This window comes from Episyrphus balteatus, chromosome 3 (assembly GCF_945859705.1).
Source record: "Episyrphus balteatus chromosome 3, idEpiBalt1.1, whole genome shotgun sequence".
NCBI lineage: Eukaryota > Metazoa > Arthropoda > Insecta > Diptera > Syrphidae > Episyrphus > Episyrphus balteatus.
This window is the reverse complement of record NC_079136.1, coordinates 95,381,917-95,398,171: the sequence shown is the minus strand read 5'-3', so window position 1 is coordinate 95,398,171 and position 16,255 is coordinate 95,381,917. Positions and strand designations below refer to the sequence as shown.

The window sequence follows — 16,255 nt, the reverse complement described above, 5'->3', positions numbered from 1 at the left end:
CCAATGCTCCTCCCCTGAGACCGGACACCAAAATATTGCGTTGCCATCCGAACTTCATAAATGTGTACAAAGTTTCAGTTGGATACGATAATGGGAATCGGGTTAAAAAAGTTGTCCAATATTTATATGGCTAGTTTTTTAGTTGCTTTGTCAGTTACAAACAATTTAATTAAAGCGTATTAATAATAAAAAAAACTTAATTGTTTTTGCTAATTTCCTGTTTGGCAACTTTCTTTTTGTGCGTACTTATATTCATTAGAAAATGAATCAATGAATTTTATTAACGGCCATATTATTCACTAGTTTAAAAAATACATCTGGATGTAAAATTGTCAAATGTCAAAAATAAATCCAAATCCAAAATAGTTACATATCTCGATTTTAACTATGAAAATAGTTAAAAAATAGTTAAAAATAATTATTTTTTTCTCTGTGTGATAGTGAATTTTATGGATTGGGATTTATTTTTGACATTTCAATTTCTTTACATCCAGATGTATTTTTTAAACTAGTGAATAATATGGCCGTAAAAGTAACTAATAATATTTAATTTTTTTTTAGAAAATTTCAATAAATTTTGAAATTTTTCATGTCAATTTTTTTTTATTTCTTAAAAAAAAAAATTGTTTTATGATTTTTTAAAAACAGTAAAATCTGTAATTGTTCCCAAAGAGCCAAATATTCATTTATTAATTATTATTTTTTTTTTTGATGACAAATTTAAAGTTTATACCTAAGTTTTTAGACGTTATACGCAAATCATTGGCTTTTTGGGACTTATTACAGATTTAACTGTCTCTTTGAAAAAAAAAAAACACCATTTCACCTAAACTTTTTTTATGAAAACTCTTTTTTCTTGCTTTCTATCCCAAATGAAATGTTTTTACCAATTTTCATAAGGGTGACCCATCAATTTTGTGTTCACTTAAAAAACACCCTTTTAACCTTGGCAATCTTATAGACATTTCATGTCGTTTTCTATTGACTTTTGAGATTTTTGTGTAAAAATCTCAGATTTTCCACTGCAAATAGAAAATGAAATCTAGTTTTGTAATTGTGTACGAAATCTGTGCGTATAAAAAAAAAAAAAAAAAACAACAACAAATGTTCAGACAAATGTCAAACAGAGGAGTGTGTGTGAAAGTGCGTGTGTTTGTATGCGTGAATCTTGATAAAAATCCAGATTCAGATTTCTGATTCTCAGGTTCATTTTTTTGTCATTTTTTTTAATCTCAAGACGCAAATAGATCATGAAATATGAGATTTTTCCACTATTTCCCCTCTTCATCCCCCCCCCCCCCCCCTTTCAGCTGTCAGATTCACAAATCTCATTCTGAATCTCGTCAATAGAAAACGACATTAGATCCTTGTTTCCAATCTAAAAAGTAACATAGTAATTGGTGAATTTCAACACCTAAAAAAAAAAAAAACACCCTTTCACATGAAAAATAATATATACACTTACTTAATTCGCTATTCCCATGGGAAAAGCAACATTTTTAAAAATTTCTTAAGGGTACCTTTTATAACATTAATTTTAACGGTCTTATCGCGGATTTTTCTTATTTCCCAAAAAAAAATTCACCTAAAACATTTGTATAGACTGCTTAGATCCTTGCTTTCCGTTATAAATTTAACATTTTTACCAATTTTCATGTTTGTAACATATTTGTCCCAATTTTTGTATAGACTTTTTTGATTCGTGGTTCTTATCCCTAAACCAAATCTTTGCCAAGTTTCATGAGAGTAACAATTTTTTTTATTTGCTGATTTTTTGTACTATTTAACCTAATTACACTGTTAAAAAAAAAACAAAGAAATTTACAATATCACTTCTTATCATCTCAAAATTTATTCCAATATTTTCCTTAAATTTTATTGGCATCTTACTAACACAACTTTTAATATAAAAACATTCTTATCGACATTGCAATGTTTGTATCTTATTGTATCCGAACATTCAACGGATTAAGTATTCGACCAGCCATAGTTGCGACATCCAAATCTCTGTCTATGATGAAGAACATGAACGGATGATTAACAGACACTTGAATGGGTTGAGTTTGTGGGCCGTAACTCCCTGATAAATAAAACAAAAAAAGAAATAAGAAAAACAAAAATATACACATGTAAAAGGCAAAAAATCGAAATCTTAAGATGAGTATATCTTTTTTTTTTTTGCATCCAACAATAGATTTATACTTGATTAAACAATTTAATTGGATATGGGAGTGCAATCTATTTGCACCGACATAATTATGTAACATCCATTCCATATGCAGAACATTATACAAACTTACTTTTGAGGTGATTTATCGGGCGAGTGCGAATGTTTACATCAATGTTTTGCTCGATGTGTTTAACATAAATACCATTATCATCGGTCATTGGTCTAAAATCAGCTCGATTAGGCTCGAAAATGTCACAAACTCCCAACTGCCAATAAATAAACAAAACAAAAAAAGTAATGGATAACTGTGGCGTATACGTAATATTTTCTCACATTTTGTAGATCATTTGTCAGGAAAACTGTCCCATGCAGTTCAAAATCTGGAATAATTGCCTGTACCCAACGAGGTTTCAACTGCTTACGGAGTGATCTAAGAGTTGGCCCTAATCTGAGATTAGATGAGGCAGTGAGTAGATCCAAATCATAGTCTGGTAAAAGAATCATCAAATTATAATCGGTTGAATCGAGTTCCAACTCCAGAATAGAGATTTTCATTTGCTCAAAGTATCGATAATAGAGAACCGAATTATAGACCTTGAATGTTGTGTGAATAATATCCTGGTTATTGACGTAAAATATATGATCAACGATTTCACTTCTAAGTTCTTCTTTTTGAGCCAAGAATCCCTGTTCGACATCGAAGTATCCGTTTTGAATTGGCAGCACTGGGATAGTATCAATTGGTTGAATCAATGAAGTAGATGAGAAACTTTGTACATGGACTGGTGCTGGTGGTGGTGGAGGAGGTGCTTCTATTTCTATAATTTCTGCTGGTGGTGGTGCCTGGAGAAATTGAGTCCTTGGCTGCATAAAAGATAAGAAGAAATTCGGGTCGAGTCCTTTAAGACCGAATAAGTGACGTCGGGTTCTTTTGAAAGGTTTTGTTCGACTTGGTGTAAATTTTACCGGAAGGTACTCAAGTCTTGGTTGGGACACCAGTTTTCCGTTATTTTTAAATCGTTTAAAATTTGCTTTTTCTCCTAATGATTCATTTTCGGAATTAGAAAGAGTAACAACTTCGCCAGATTCCTGGGATGCTGGTGAAGGGCTTTCTACTCCTTCCTCTTTTGGTTCGAGAGTTGTGGATCCTGAAAGGGGCTGAGGAGTTTCCGAAACAATTGTCGTTTCGGTCTCAAGAGTTGTTGTTTCTGGAATTGTTGTTGTTTTGATGGGTTCAGGGGTAGTTGTTGTAGTTGGTTCTGGTGTTGTTGTTGTGGTTGTTGTTGTTGATTTTTCTGTTGTTGTTGGTTCCTCTGTAATTTTCTCAGTTGTCATTGTTGATGGTAACGCTGATGTATCTGTAATCGCAGCTGTTGGAAGATATGTTACAGGTGTGGTGGTGATTGTTTCATTATTATTATTTGATGATGCTGTTGTTGTAGAAGACACCATATCGATGCCGAGATCATAACCATAGAATTTGAGAACTGTTTCAAATTCTGCAGTGATTGTGACATTTTCCTTATTTAAACTAAGTCCTTTTAGTGGGTTTTCGTCGTCGAAAAAATAGGTCTGTTAACATAGGCATAAAAGAAAATTAAATAAACAAAAATTAAATAATTTTAAATTCAATAAATTATTGCAATAGTAGATACTACTGGCATAAATTGAAGTAATAAATAAACAAGCAATATAATACAATTGAGTTATCAGAGATCTTAGAAAAATTTATATAGACTTTGTCAATTCTTCACAAGATATGTAGATATAGTTCGGCTTAAAAAATTTCTTTGATTAAGCCCAGATAATTCTAATTTGTGAAATGTATTAAGCAGAAGATATCACACCTTAATTTACTTAGCAATCTTACAGGGAATACACATGTCAGTTTTATTTACATATAAAGACATTTATATCTTTTATCCATAACAAGCAAGTTAGTTTTACTCCAAATGAACCCACGTAAACTAACAATTTTAGGTCGTTAAGGTTGTTGAACTTTTTAAGAGAAAAAACTATAATAAGGTAAACATTTACTGATTTTAGCCCCAATATATCGACCATAAACACACACATTTTTAATAATTTATTCAAACAAATATTTATTCATTATTTATTATGCTTATAGGTGTTAAATACTCTATTCCATCATTGTTATCTTTATGTACATATAATGTACTTTATAACCGTAAGTAGAACAAACATACGAAAGATCAAAGTTTTTTATTCATTTCAGCGCAAGCGCATCAATTGACCTATTTGCAAAACTATCGATGAAATAAGGCAATTCAAAATAAAAATAAAGTTAATGCAAAATTAGGATGGAAAGGGACATTTTTTACCAGGCCCACAAAAAAACAAGTGGTCTGTACTCTTGACCGCACCTAACTTTATTAATGTAATTTGATGCGCTGGATCCGTATCTGAAGTCTGTTCATAAAAAAAACCATAAAAATAGGGGCAAAATCGACTTCAGATTCAGATTCATTACATAATGATTCGGATTCAATACCTACATAAAGATAGGAAGATTCGGTCAAAGCTCCACACAACTTTTTTTTTTGTCGTGATAAAGAAAACAAGACACTTTTTTTTTAAGATATGATCATTTTGTAAATATTGAAAAATTTGATTTTTCGCTACTTTTCAATATGTTGTGATTTGTGTATCAATGGAAGGTGATTTTGAAAATTCTACTCATATGTAAAAAATTTAATTTTCTATTGAAACAGAAGACTTTTATTATTTTAAAAATTGTAAATAAAAAAAGGGCATTTTAAGGTTTTTACTAAATTCTTTATTATTTAAGGATGATCCTGAGATTGAAAACAGAAAAACAAAATCAGGCCCAAAAATTGAAAGGAACAAAGAAAACTTTTCGTTTTTTCAGTTCAGTTATTATGCGTTTTCGATATCAAAATCACCAAATTGGACACTTTAAATTGTATAAATTTACAACGATATAATATCCAATATCTGTAGAAGAAATATGTGCCCTTAATTATGAAAGTGGACTAAGTCACTCCTAAAAATGGCATCAAATCTAGCCTAAAAATAATTATTATTTAAGGGGTAAGGTTTATTTGAAAGCGAAATTGCAGTAAATAAACTTCTTTATTGCTCCTCTAGTGATTTCATAAAAGGAATATAATTAAATAGTTAAAAGAAAATTATTATGTAAGTTTTTTTTCAAACAATGCAAAAAGTGACTTAGTCCACTTTCACAATCATGGGCACATATGGGATCAAGAAATATGTTTTATTTTTTAAGTCAAAATTTTGTTTGTTTGTTTTTTTCAAAAAAAATTCAATGATCTTCTGAGTGGCAACCAAAAACTGAAAAGACATAAATTTTTAACTTTTCCTTCTTTTTAAATATACAATCACCCCCTTTGCGTCAGTCGTTTGTAATAAAACGACAAGAAAACGACTTGCTCTAGGAGCGCCAATTTGTGTGAAATTAAAAATTTAAATTCGCAGTTTCGTCGCTCTTCGCCCTTCTTCCCTATGACACAAAAATTACTTTCCTCAAAATTCAATTTTGTCGTCCAGAGCGAGTCGTTTTAGTACAGACGACTGACGTAATAGGGAGGGGTTTTTGTAAAAAAAATCCTTTTTTTAAATAAAAACACACTAAATGTGCATTTCTATTTTGCTTTTTTTCTCATACATAGCTGCCCTGCGAAATTTTGTTGAACAAATTCAGATTAAAAAAAAAAATATTAAATTGGCCATCGACATCAATAACACCTGAACTTTAAATGAGTCTCAATACAATTTGTCTGGACTTTATTTTCCTTCTAAAAAAAGTAGGAACATTTTTTCTGACAAAAAGATTATTATTTTTAATAAAGCTTTAGTTTTCTTTTTATTTGACAATTGTACGATTTTTTACAGCAATGTCCAGTCAACAAACTAAAAAACTTATTTTTGACTATAACTATCAATACTCTAGCAACGCATCACTCTTCAGAAAATTCAAGGTCGAAAACATTATTAAATTCTCCAAATAAAATTAGATTCAATTTTGAAATCACATTTTTATAATTTAAGGAAAAAATAATCAAAAAATGAAGATTTTTTTTTTTTTAATTCACAAGCATAAAATATCCAATAATTTCAATTTTCCAGTATAAAGTGGATTTCAAAAAAGTAGTTCAGTTAAGTTGCGTGAAAACAGAACAAAATCGGGTTCCTCAAAATTAGGCGGTAGGTGCAATTTTCAACAAAAAAATTACTTTGGGTTGGGGTCAAAATTCTGCCGGGGTCAAAATTCTTTTGTCAAAATTCTGCTTTCAAAATTCTGCTTTACAAAATTCTGCTTTCAAAATTCTGCTTTTCAAAATTCTGTTTTTCAAAATTCTGTTTTTCAAAATTCTGCTTTTCATAATTCTGCTTTTCAAAATTCTGCAAAAAATTAAAAAAGGGTTTGGAAAATGTTAAAAAGCGCGCGCTTTTTAACATTTTCCAAACCCTTTTTTAATTTTTTGCAGAATTCTGTAAAATCATCTTTTTGAAAAATTATCTGCTTATTTGATTACTTACCTACATAATTTTTCATTTTTTAAATGCGAATTAATTTTTGTTTTATAAATGAATAAATTTGAAAATATTAAGAAAAGGTTTTTAATATTAAACATTTCCGAAAATAACTAAAAATTTATTAATTTATCAAATAAAGATGAATATTCAAATTTTGAATAAGAAAAGGAATGTACAACATCGGTTCCAATTAGTATACATATTTTATTTGAAAGAAAGTCAGTATATGCATTTCAAAAAATATTTGCGACACTTAAATAAAAAAATTTAGGAAAGTACCAATGTTGAATTACATTAATGAGGTGTATTTTTCTTTAGCCAGCGCATATGCTATAAAAAAAAAACAGAATTAGCAGAATTTTTTTGTTCAAATATAATGCTGGCAGAATTTTGAAAAGCAGAATTTTAAAAAGCAGAATTTTGAAAAACAGAATAGAAAAAAAGCAGAATTTTGAAAAACAGAATTTTCGCTGAAAAAGCAGAATTTTGAAAAGCAGAATTTTGAAGCCAGAATTTTAACCCGATCCCAATTACTTTATTTATACAAAAATATAAAAACAATGCCAACACTTACAATATCGTGCTATACCTCCTTCGAAAAGAATTTTTTTAAATTTTATTTTAATAACAAAATCGTGAAAAGGGATGAATTTTTATAAAATTATAATAAAAATCATAGATCTATATAGACCCAGTGCACGGTTAAAAATTCTGGAGTATTTTTTAATACTTTTTGGGTTACATATAGGGGTACACTAGAAATGTATTAAAATTTAATACAAGACACATATTAAAATTTTTTAGTTAATAAAAAATGATACAGTTTATATTAGAATTTAATACCAAATGTATTAAATTTCAATTATTGCATATTAAAATTTAATCTTTTCTTAAAAATTTCTAATAAGAATTTTATTAAAAGGTAATACAAAAATATTTCAATTCAATACCAAATGTATTTAAAGTTAATAATATGTATTCTTTTCCTAAATTCATTACTGAAAATAAATATTAATCATAAATAATACAATAATGGTGATTTATCTGTTTCACAAACTGTGGCATGTAAAATCTTATTGCCGATCAAAATTCATCTGCAATGTATGTATCTTGCTTCGAAAAAACACAAAGCGCCTTCAAATTAGTACAAATTTACAAATTTTAATAAATTTTTTTTTTTTTAAAAAAGGTACCTTAAACAATGGATTTTTTTACATTTTAAAAATGGCTACTGCTGACCACAGTACACATAAAAAGGTAAAATCTTCCAAACTGACATCGGTCGCCAAATGGTCAAAACATGACGATTTGGCGACAAATGTCAGCTACAGTAAATCTTATTTCTTTTATTTACCGACGAAAAACGCACAAAACCGAAAAACCATGCACACCACTAATTTGTTAACAATTATTCATTATTTTTTAATTTATAATTTTTTCAAATGACATTTTATAAATTAAAACAAAAATAAATTTCCTGTTTACTGCGATTGGAATATAAAAAGGCCGACCTGACAGATTGGTGCCCATTTTTGACAAACAAATTTTGACAACGTTCGGAATATATTACCTTATTATGTGTAGGTACTGTGGCTGCTGACGTTTGATTAAAATTTAATATTCTCGTATTACAATTTGATACTTTTTATATTAGTTTTTAATAAATTTGTATTATATTTAAATACAATTATATTAAAATGTAATATAATTATATTAAAATGTAATGCAATATAGTCAAATATAATACAAAAATAATAAAATCTAATAGTAAAATCTAATAACCCACGGAGATTATTTTCTAATAATTTTTGTATTACAAGTAGTAAACTTAATACGTACTTAAATATTGAAATTTAATACAAAAAAGATTTAAAATATTTTTAACATTTTGGAAGTATTAAAATGCAATATTTTTTTATATTGAAAATTGCTTTAAAATAAAATGCACGACTGGGGTCGCACGTACTTGCTCTTATGCTTAAAGTTACTCTAATGTTAAAGCTTTTTATTCAAGAAAATTAAGAAAATTAAAAATTTGATATTTTCAAGAAATTAAAAAAAATAAAATCTGTTTTTATAATTAATTAAATACCGTTTTAAATGACCTTTCACAAAAAACCAAGTATGCATGTTTACTTCTTATATAAAAAGGAATTTTTAGAAAAAGTTTTCGAAAATCGTTAGAGCCGTTTTTTAAAAAAATAATTTTTTATATATAAAAATTTTCTAACATTTTTCAAAAAAAAAGTTGGTATGTCATTTTGAAGAAATAATTTATTTGCGCATAAAAACGAAATTTCAAAATTTTTCATAAACCCATTTTCAAAAAATTGATTTTTCAAAAAAAATTTTTGAAATATTTTTTAAAAATCCAAAAATGAGTTTTTTGAAATTTTTCTAAAATTTTAATATTACCTTCACCTAAACGCTTTTGTATAAAAATTTTTGTTGAAATCGGGGTGGTCTTGAACGAGATATTCATAAATCAAAAAAACCGTTCTATGACAGGTACCGTTAATAAAGGTAAAAAAAATATTTTTTTTATTTCGAAAGTTGGCTCTTATGTGTAATACTACACTCAAACATTTTAATCAAAATCGTTAGAGCCGTTTTTGAAAAAAATTAACTTTTCTATTTCCGTTATATGACAGGTACCGTTAGTTTTGGTCCTAAAAAAAAAAATTCGAATTTGTCCTCTAGGGAATCACCCAAAACTGTTAACTACCAAGTTTGAACAAAATCACTCGAATAGTTTAGGCTGTAGCTCGAGGTACATACAGACAGACAGACAGACAGACAGACAGACAGACAGACAGACAGACAGACGGACAGAGAGACAGAATTGCCGGACCCACTTTTTTGGCATTCTCCATCATCGTAATGTCATGTAAAATTGTTATCTCGAGTTCGATTTTTTTTACGAATCCTAAACTTGCCCTATAGTACCTATATCGCAAGTAAAAATCATGTGTGCATGCACACGTGGTAGAAGTGAAACCTTAAGGGGGGAAATCCCTCCAGACGACACCTTTTTCACTATTTTTTTATGAAAAACTGAAAGCACTTATTGAAATTTGGAAAAAGACAAGATATTACTGACATTATCAAGAATTGAAAAAAAATTTTTTGAAATGAAAAAATAACAAAATGGCGGCTCTGGAGCCTTTCAAAGTTGACGCCTCTAGTTTGCGCCGTGCAATGTACAGGTCCAGGAAATCATCTTAAATCAAAAAGGAAATTTTTTTCCGTTAGATGATATTAGTACGCATTCCATGAACCTAAATTTATTTTTTTTAAATGAAAAATAAAAATTAGAAATCAAAAAAATGAAAAAAAACATGTTTTTTTTTACAAAGAAGTAGTTAAAAAAAAATATTTACTGTACACATTTTATTCAACTTTTAGGTTCATGTTGTGGCCAATGATTTAAGGAGTAATTTGCTTCAAATTTCAAGTCGATAGCTTCATTAGTTTTTGAGTTACATTGCACGGCGCGGAAAAAAAACTAATTTCGAAAAAAATGCGTTTAAAGCTTTCGTTTTCGTACTATGGTAGGTTCGGAGCGCATTGGTTTCGGGACTATCTAGGCACTTTTGAGGCTTCATTTAAGACTAAGACCACTGAAAATAGTTCGGTTGATAAATAAATTTATTACGCAAAAAAAAAAATAATGCAAAAATAAAAAATTCCGGAGGGATTTCCCCCCTTAAAAAATCATTTTTCTTGAAAAAAAATAGACCATTAAAAAGCTTACAAAGTTTTCTAAAGAATTAAGCCATACTTAAATTTTTACAATGCATGAAAAGTATATAAATAATTTATTGAAAACAATCATTTTCATCAAAAAAAGCGAAAAAAACATGTAATTTTATCTTCTCACGCTATTAAATGCATTTTTTCCCCAACAACCTATAAAAAATGTTATACCATCTGAAAGCTTTTTGTAAGAGCTCAAAATATATATATCGATCAGGTCTATGAGACATATACAAAAAGAGCTAGAATTTTTTTAACTCGATCAATTTCCATCAAAAAAAGCGAAAAAACACGTATTTTTATCTTCTCACACTATTAAATCCATTTTTTTCCCCAACAACCTATACAAATTTTTACACCATCTGAAAGCTTATTGTCTTAGCTCAAAATATATATTTCGATCAGGTATATGAGACATCTACAAAAAGACAAGAGCTAGAATTTTTTAAACTCGATGAAATTTCATCCAAAAACCAAAAAAAAACATTTATTTTTATGTTCTCATGCTATTAAATCAATTTTTTTGTTTGACAACCATTACAAAATTTTATACCATGTGAAAGCTTATTGTTTCACCATGTATATTTATGTATAAATCTTATTTCAAAGATGTCTACAAGAGAAGTTAGAATTTTTTAAAGTCAACCATGTCGAATTTCCAGACTGAGATTACGGTACTGCCTACACTGACTGGTAGCTGGTCGCCAGCAGATCTCCAACAACTACAGATCTCCACAGGTGTTTTGAAGTATTTTTAAATTTTTTTCAATTTAAGATTGTGTAACTTGTAGAGCACGTAAAGTTATGTGTGATATATCAAATAAAAGGTTATGTTATCAGCATCCGTATTAAAGTTAAATCAAATTTGTATGTGCACTAGATCAAAAGATATAACGTGTGTTGGAAAAGAACATCTTTTTACCGTTATCTCCGAATTTTGAATATAAAATTAATTGAAATTTTGTACAATTATAATTTATTTTATTACCTATCTACAGTACAAATTTCATTCATCTATCTATTAAAACAAAAAAGTTATAACAAGTTGAAGTCGTGTCGCGTTTTCGTTTCATCTTGTTTCAAATCACTACGATATTAGTATCATATTTTTGAAGTGCAAACCTCTTTAGAGAGGTTTTCACTTCAAAAATACTCCAGAATTTTTAACCGTGTGTAACAACGGAGGGTTAAGAAATCTTATCATGGAATTTGCGTGTAATGAAAAATTCAACTTTTCATCAAAAGAACTGGATACGCGCTATATATCATAGTAGGGTATTTTGTATTATAATAATAATGAGTATTACTAAAATTTTCAACTCATATTACTTTTCTATTTATTTACTTTTAAAAACTTTTTTTCCCACTCAAACTTCATTTATACCTAACATTTATTCAAAACATCAATGAAAAACTCATTCAACCATCTAATCATTACGAATAATCAAATGCGTGCATAAATTTTCAAATTATCATTATTCTTTCTCTCACTATATTTTACGCTCTTACAGAGGTTTTCCCATATCTCAATACTTGTACTCGTATATAATAAATAAAATTAAAACCATCAATTTAAATTCACAATCATTGAAATTCATGTATCTTTCTTACCCTTAACCTTCGGTGTATATCACGATATCCAACTCGAATAACATCTCTATTATTTGGCATCGGTAAACAATTGCGCATCTCTAATGAACTGCGTCCCGCAGATCCTTCATAAAGTGCCACCAGCACACACATCAAAGCCGTTGGCGAGAAAGCGAAATTATTTCGATTCAAAATCGAATGCAAGTGTAGGATCTTAAATGACAAATCATTACTAAGATCAACCATAACCTCGGATGGACTTCGTTGATCTAATTGATGGTTTGGATTAATAGGCGGTGGCCTTGCCCGATATTGTTCGTGATCATTAAGAATCAAATGCGCTTGTGACACGGCAATGCACAGCGACCATGCAAAAAATACCGCAATCATATGAGATAATTTAATATTATAACTTAATTGCGAATTATTGAAAGTGGCACAAAACATTTTTTTTTTCTTTTTTTTTTTCAAAACATAAATGGACAAAAAGTCCCCACTGTTATTCTGATTATTATATCGGTCACCGATCCAACACGGTGTTAAAAATGTTATGTCTGCGAATACTGTGAATTCACCGAAATGTAGAATTTTGGTGCGATCACTCCAGACGGATGGGTGGTAGATAAACGACTAAACATTTGTTAGATTGAACGGTCATCACTCAGTCAGTGCCCAAAAGCAATGGCTATAAGTCTATACATTTCTATTGGATGCCTGTGGATGGGGCCGATAGATTCTCGAGTTAATATAAGATGAGTTTATTCCGCCAACTTACGAGTACGTTTGGATATGTGTTTCAAAGAAAAAATCTACTTTAACATGGTGCTGCCATACTATATAACTAACGCTGAATGCCACCACCTTGCAAAGCTATGTAATCCATCCTTTATTTCGAAATAGTCAACGGATGGAGGAAGATGGTTTATGTAAACAATTGTTATGGCTTGGAGTAGTTTCAGCTTGAATCGGGAAGCAATTGAACTGCAAATACGTGCGATTGTGATGTTTTTTGTTTTTCTTGAGTTTAATCAGCCGCTTATTGTATGTAAACCTGATGACCTAAATATTTGTTGGATTTTTTAGGGTGTGGGTTTTTGCAGACATAAGATGATACAAATTCGTTTTATTATATTTTTTGTCTTAAGTTATAGATATAGGTATACACATTTATGTATAGTATAGGTTTATCAGTTTTAAAAAAGGTGTTCTAAGTAAAGAAAACTAAGAAGCTATGAATATTTGGGTCAGAGAATCTTGTAAATACTACGAGAAACTTTAGAACATGGAAACATTGTTGTTAAGTAATACAAAATTGTGATTGTTAGTGCAAAGGCAACATTTAGCATTTTCTCTAATCTTTTTTTAAAGTTGACTCGAAACAACTTCTTTGTAGCTTCTTTAATTAATAAGTTAAAGACTAGTGGGAACCTAGCAAAATTATCCTGATAACATTGTATGAAAATATTTTAAATAAATAATAATTTAAGGAAATTATTTTTTTTTAGCCCCAACTTATTCAGACTCCATTAAATTTAAAGTAACCATTTGACATTTTTCTAATTTTTAAGTGGGCTTTAAATATTATGTATAGTAAAATATTTTGGGCTAAAACTCGTTTGCTCGAACAAAACTTAAAGCAGAAACACAATCACGCTTTGCCGTCGATTTTGATTGACAACTGCCAAAAGTTCAACCATACGAAATCTGTGTAACCTCCCACAATGACGCTTTTCTTACGTACGCTTTTTTTGACAAACGTAAGGAAACGTAAGAAAGCGAGCAAAAGTTCAACCAGACTGAACTTTTGCTCGCTTTCTGACATTTATCAGACATAGTTACAGTCACCCACATAATTATTGCGCCAAATGTGAATAAAAAAAAATAAATTATTGCAAAACTAGGTGTGTTTTTTAATTTCTCTTTATAGATGTTGCACATAAAAACGACGTCGAGATATTTTAAATCAAAACAATTAACTTATTAAAAACAAAAATAATTTAATGATGTTGTAGACTGAGTTTTACTGGTAAAAAACAATTTATTTTGATTGCTTTTGTTTTTATAACTATAGGATTAAAGAATAAACAAATTTCTATGCATTTTTTAAACACATTTTCATTTTTCCACAATTAAATCAAGATAAAGACTTGGCCCAATAATTTTGTGAGTGACTGTGTTTTTTTTTTTTTTATTTGACAGCAGATTTTATGTTTCAATCAGCTGTTCGAAGTCAAAGTGACAGAAGCGCGCTTTGAGGATTGCTCAACGTAACGCGATGACGCGTCTGGCAAAGCGTGATTGTGTTTCTGCTTTAAGATCTGAACTTTCAGAGGCTCTGATTGGTCAGATGTCATAAGAAGTTAGGTGGCATTTAGTTACGTTTTTGACATTTAGTTACGATTTTCAGGTGGAAATTTTCATCTAAAAATTCAGATTGGTGTGTTTGTGTTGGTGAAATTGGTAAACATACCAAATGTTCTACACACCAAAATTGAACTTTGTGATTTTAATACAAGTTGTAAAGTGGATAGCATATAGCAGAAAGGGATGTTAAAATTTTAATCATGAATAATTCACTTAAAACTAACAGATCGCATCATAATATCGCTATCGAACTAAGTTTTTACGATGTTACGACTTAAAGAAATAGTGTCTTAATTCTAAATCAACTACTCGTAGTTACCATTCAAATAACTTACAAATTATGTTTTGAAACTTCAAGATATTGATGCCGAACATCAAAATTTCAAATGGCGATCATGTCCAGAAATACATATATGGCATGATTGTTCACTTGACAATTTTCTTTTACATTAGCCCTGTTCCATTGCAGGTGGTAGTTTACTCGTGAGTAGAAATCTAGTACCTACAACAACTACACTTTCATATGTGCCCATTATTATGAAAGTGGACTAAGTCACTTTTTGCATTGATTAAAGAAAAACTTACATAATAATTTTCTTATAACGATTTAATTATATTTCTTTTATGAAATCACTATAGGAGCAATAAACAAGTTTATTTACTTCAATATAAGTTCAAGTGACCTCAACTCCAAAAATTTATAAAGCGTTTCGCCCAGGTACGACAGTGGGCTCATCAGTTGAGGTCACTTGAACTTATATTGAATTATATTCAATCACTCCACTTAAAATAAAAATAATTTTAATAATTTTTTATTATTTTTGTTATTTTTTTCTTCGTTATCAAGTTTATTTACTGCAATTTCGCTTTCAAATAAACTTTACCTCTTAAATTATAATTATTTTAAGGCTAGATTTGAGGCCATTTTTAGGAGTGACTTAGTCCACTTTCATAATTAAGGGCACATATGTCCTCGAGTAGAAGGTCATGTGTTAATTGTTGTACTAGATCTACTCATGAGTAAACTACCACCTCCAATGGAACGGGGCTATTACTGCCAATTTTGAAAGTTGTTCGAAAACTTGCCAAGTAAACAATCAAAAATCAGCGAAAATGGGCGATTATCACACCACTGGAGTGGAAAACTTCTAATTTTGAGCATCAGTAAGTGAGTGAGCCAGTCAGTCAGTTACGGTTTTTGTGTTTTTTGAAGCCATATATCGCAGGAACTACTGATGGTAAGTTGCTTAAATTTTCTGAAGTGATTGCTTTTATTCGTCTCAATTTGTATAGAAATAGGTAGGTAAATGACTTTGTTAGATCTTAGATCCTTTAAATTTGGCTGGGTAATAACGTGCCCCTTGATGGATTTTTCAAGTAGTATTATAGTTGTTTAAAAATTGAATCGGGGGTGTATTAAAGGCATTGTAGATATATAAATCTTCAAAAGACTCTATGAGGAGCCTCCACGACCGACATCTACTTTATTTAGAACATTTTACAATATAAATCGTTTTGCTTACTGCAAGTATTGAAGCAGGTACTTCAATGGTGGTTTTGCTTGAGGTTTATCCCGTGTAAGAAAAAGGTACAAAATTGGCACTACCTTGTGGTACCTCAGCCACTATGCCTTTAAACTCTAAATAGTTATTTTCGTGTCTCATGCGAAAAAATCTCTTTTATAGATATCCACTAAGAATTGTATAAAGTCCTTCAGGCAGAACTTGTTATAATTTGAATTTGAGGCTTTCGTGCTTCGTGCCATAATTTGCCAAATGCTTGGAACACATCTCAAAAGACCACTGAAAAAATACTTCACAGAAACGGTAAGCA

At 29.6% G+C, this 16,255-nt stretch overlaps 1 protein-coding gene across 1 annotated transcript; it reads right to left on the bottom strand.

The window, feature by feature from the left end:
• Positions 1-1,820: 1,820 nt before the first annotated feature.
• On the bottom strand, positions 1,821-13,123 carry LOC129914732 (uncharacterized). Its single transcript, XM_055994085.1, has 4 exons — positions 12,080-13,123; positions 2,504-3,742; positions 2,301-2,436; positions 1,821-2,080 (listed from the first exon to the last, which is right to left on the bottom strand). Exons 1-4 carry the CDS (start codon positions 12,503-12,505, stop codon positions 1,944-1,946), a joined length of 1,938 nt encoding a protein of 645 aa, XP_055850060.1. The 5' UTR covers positions 12,506-13,123; the 3' UTR covers positions 1,821-1,943.
• Positions 13,124-16,255: the final 3,132 nt, after the last annotated feature.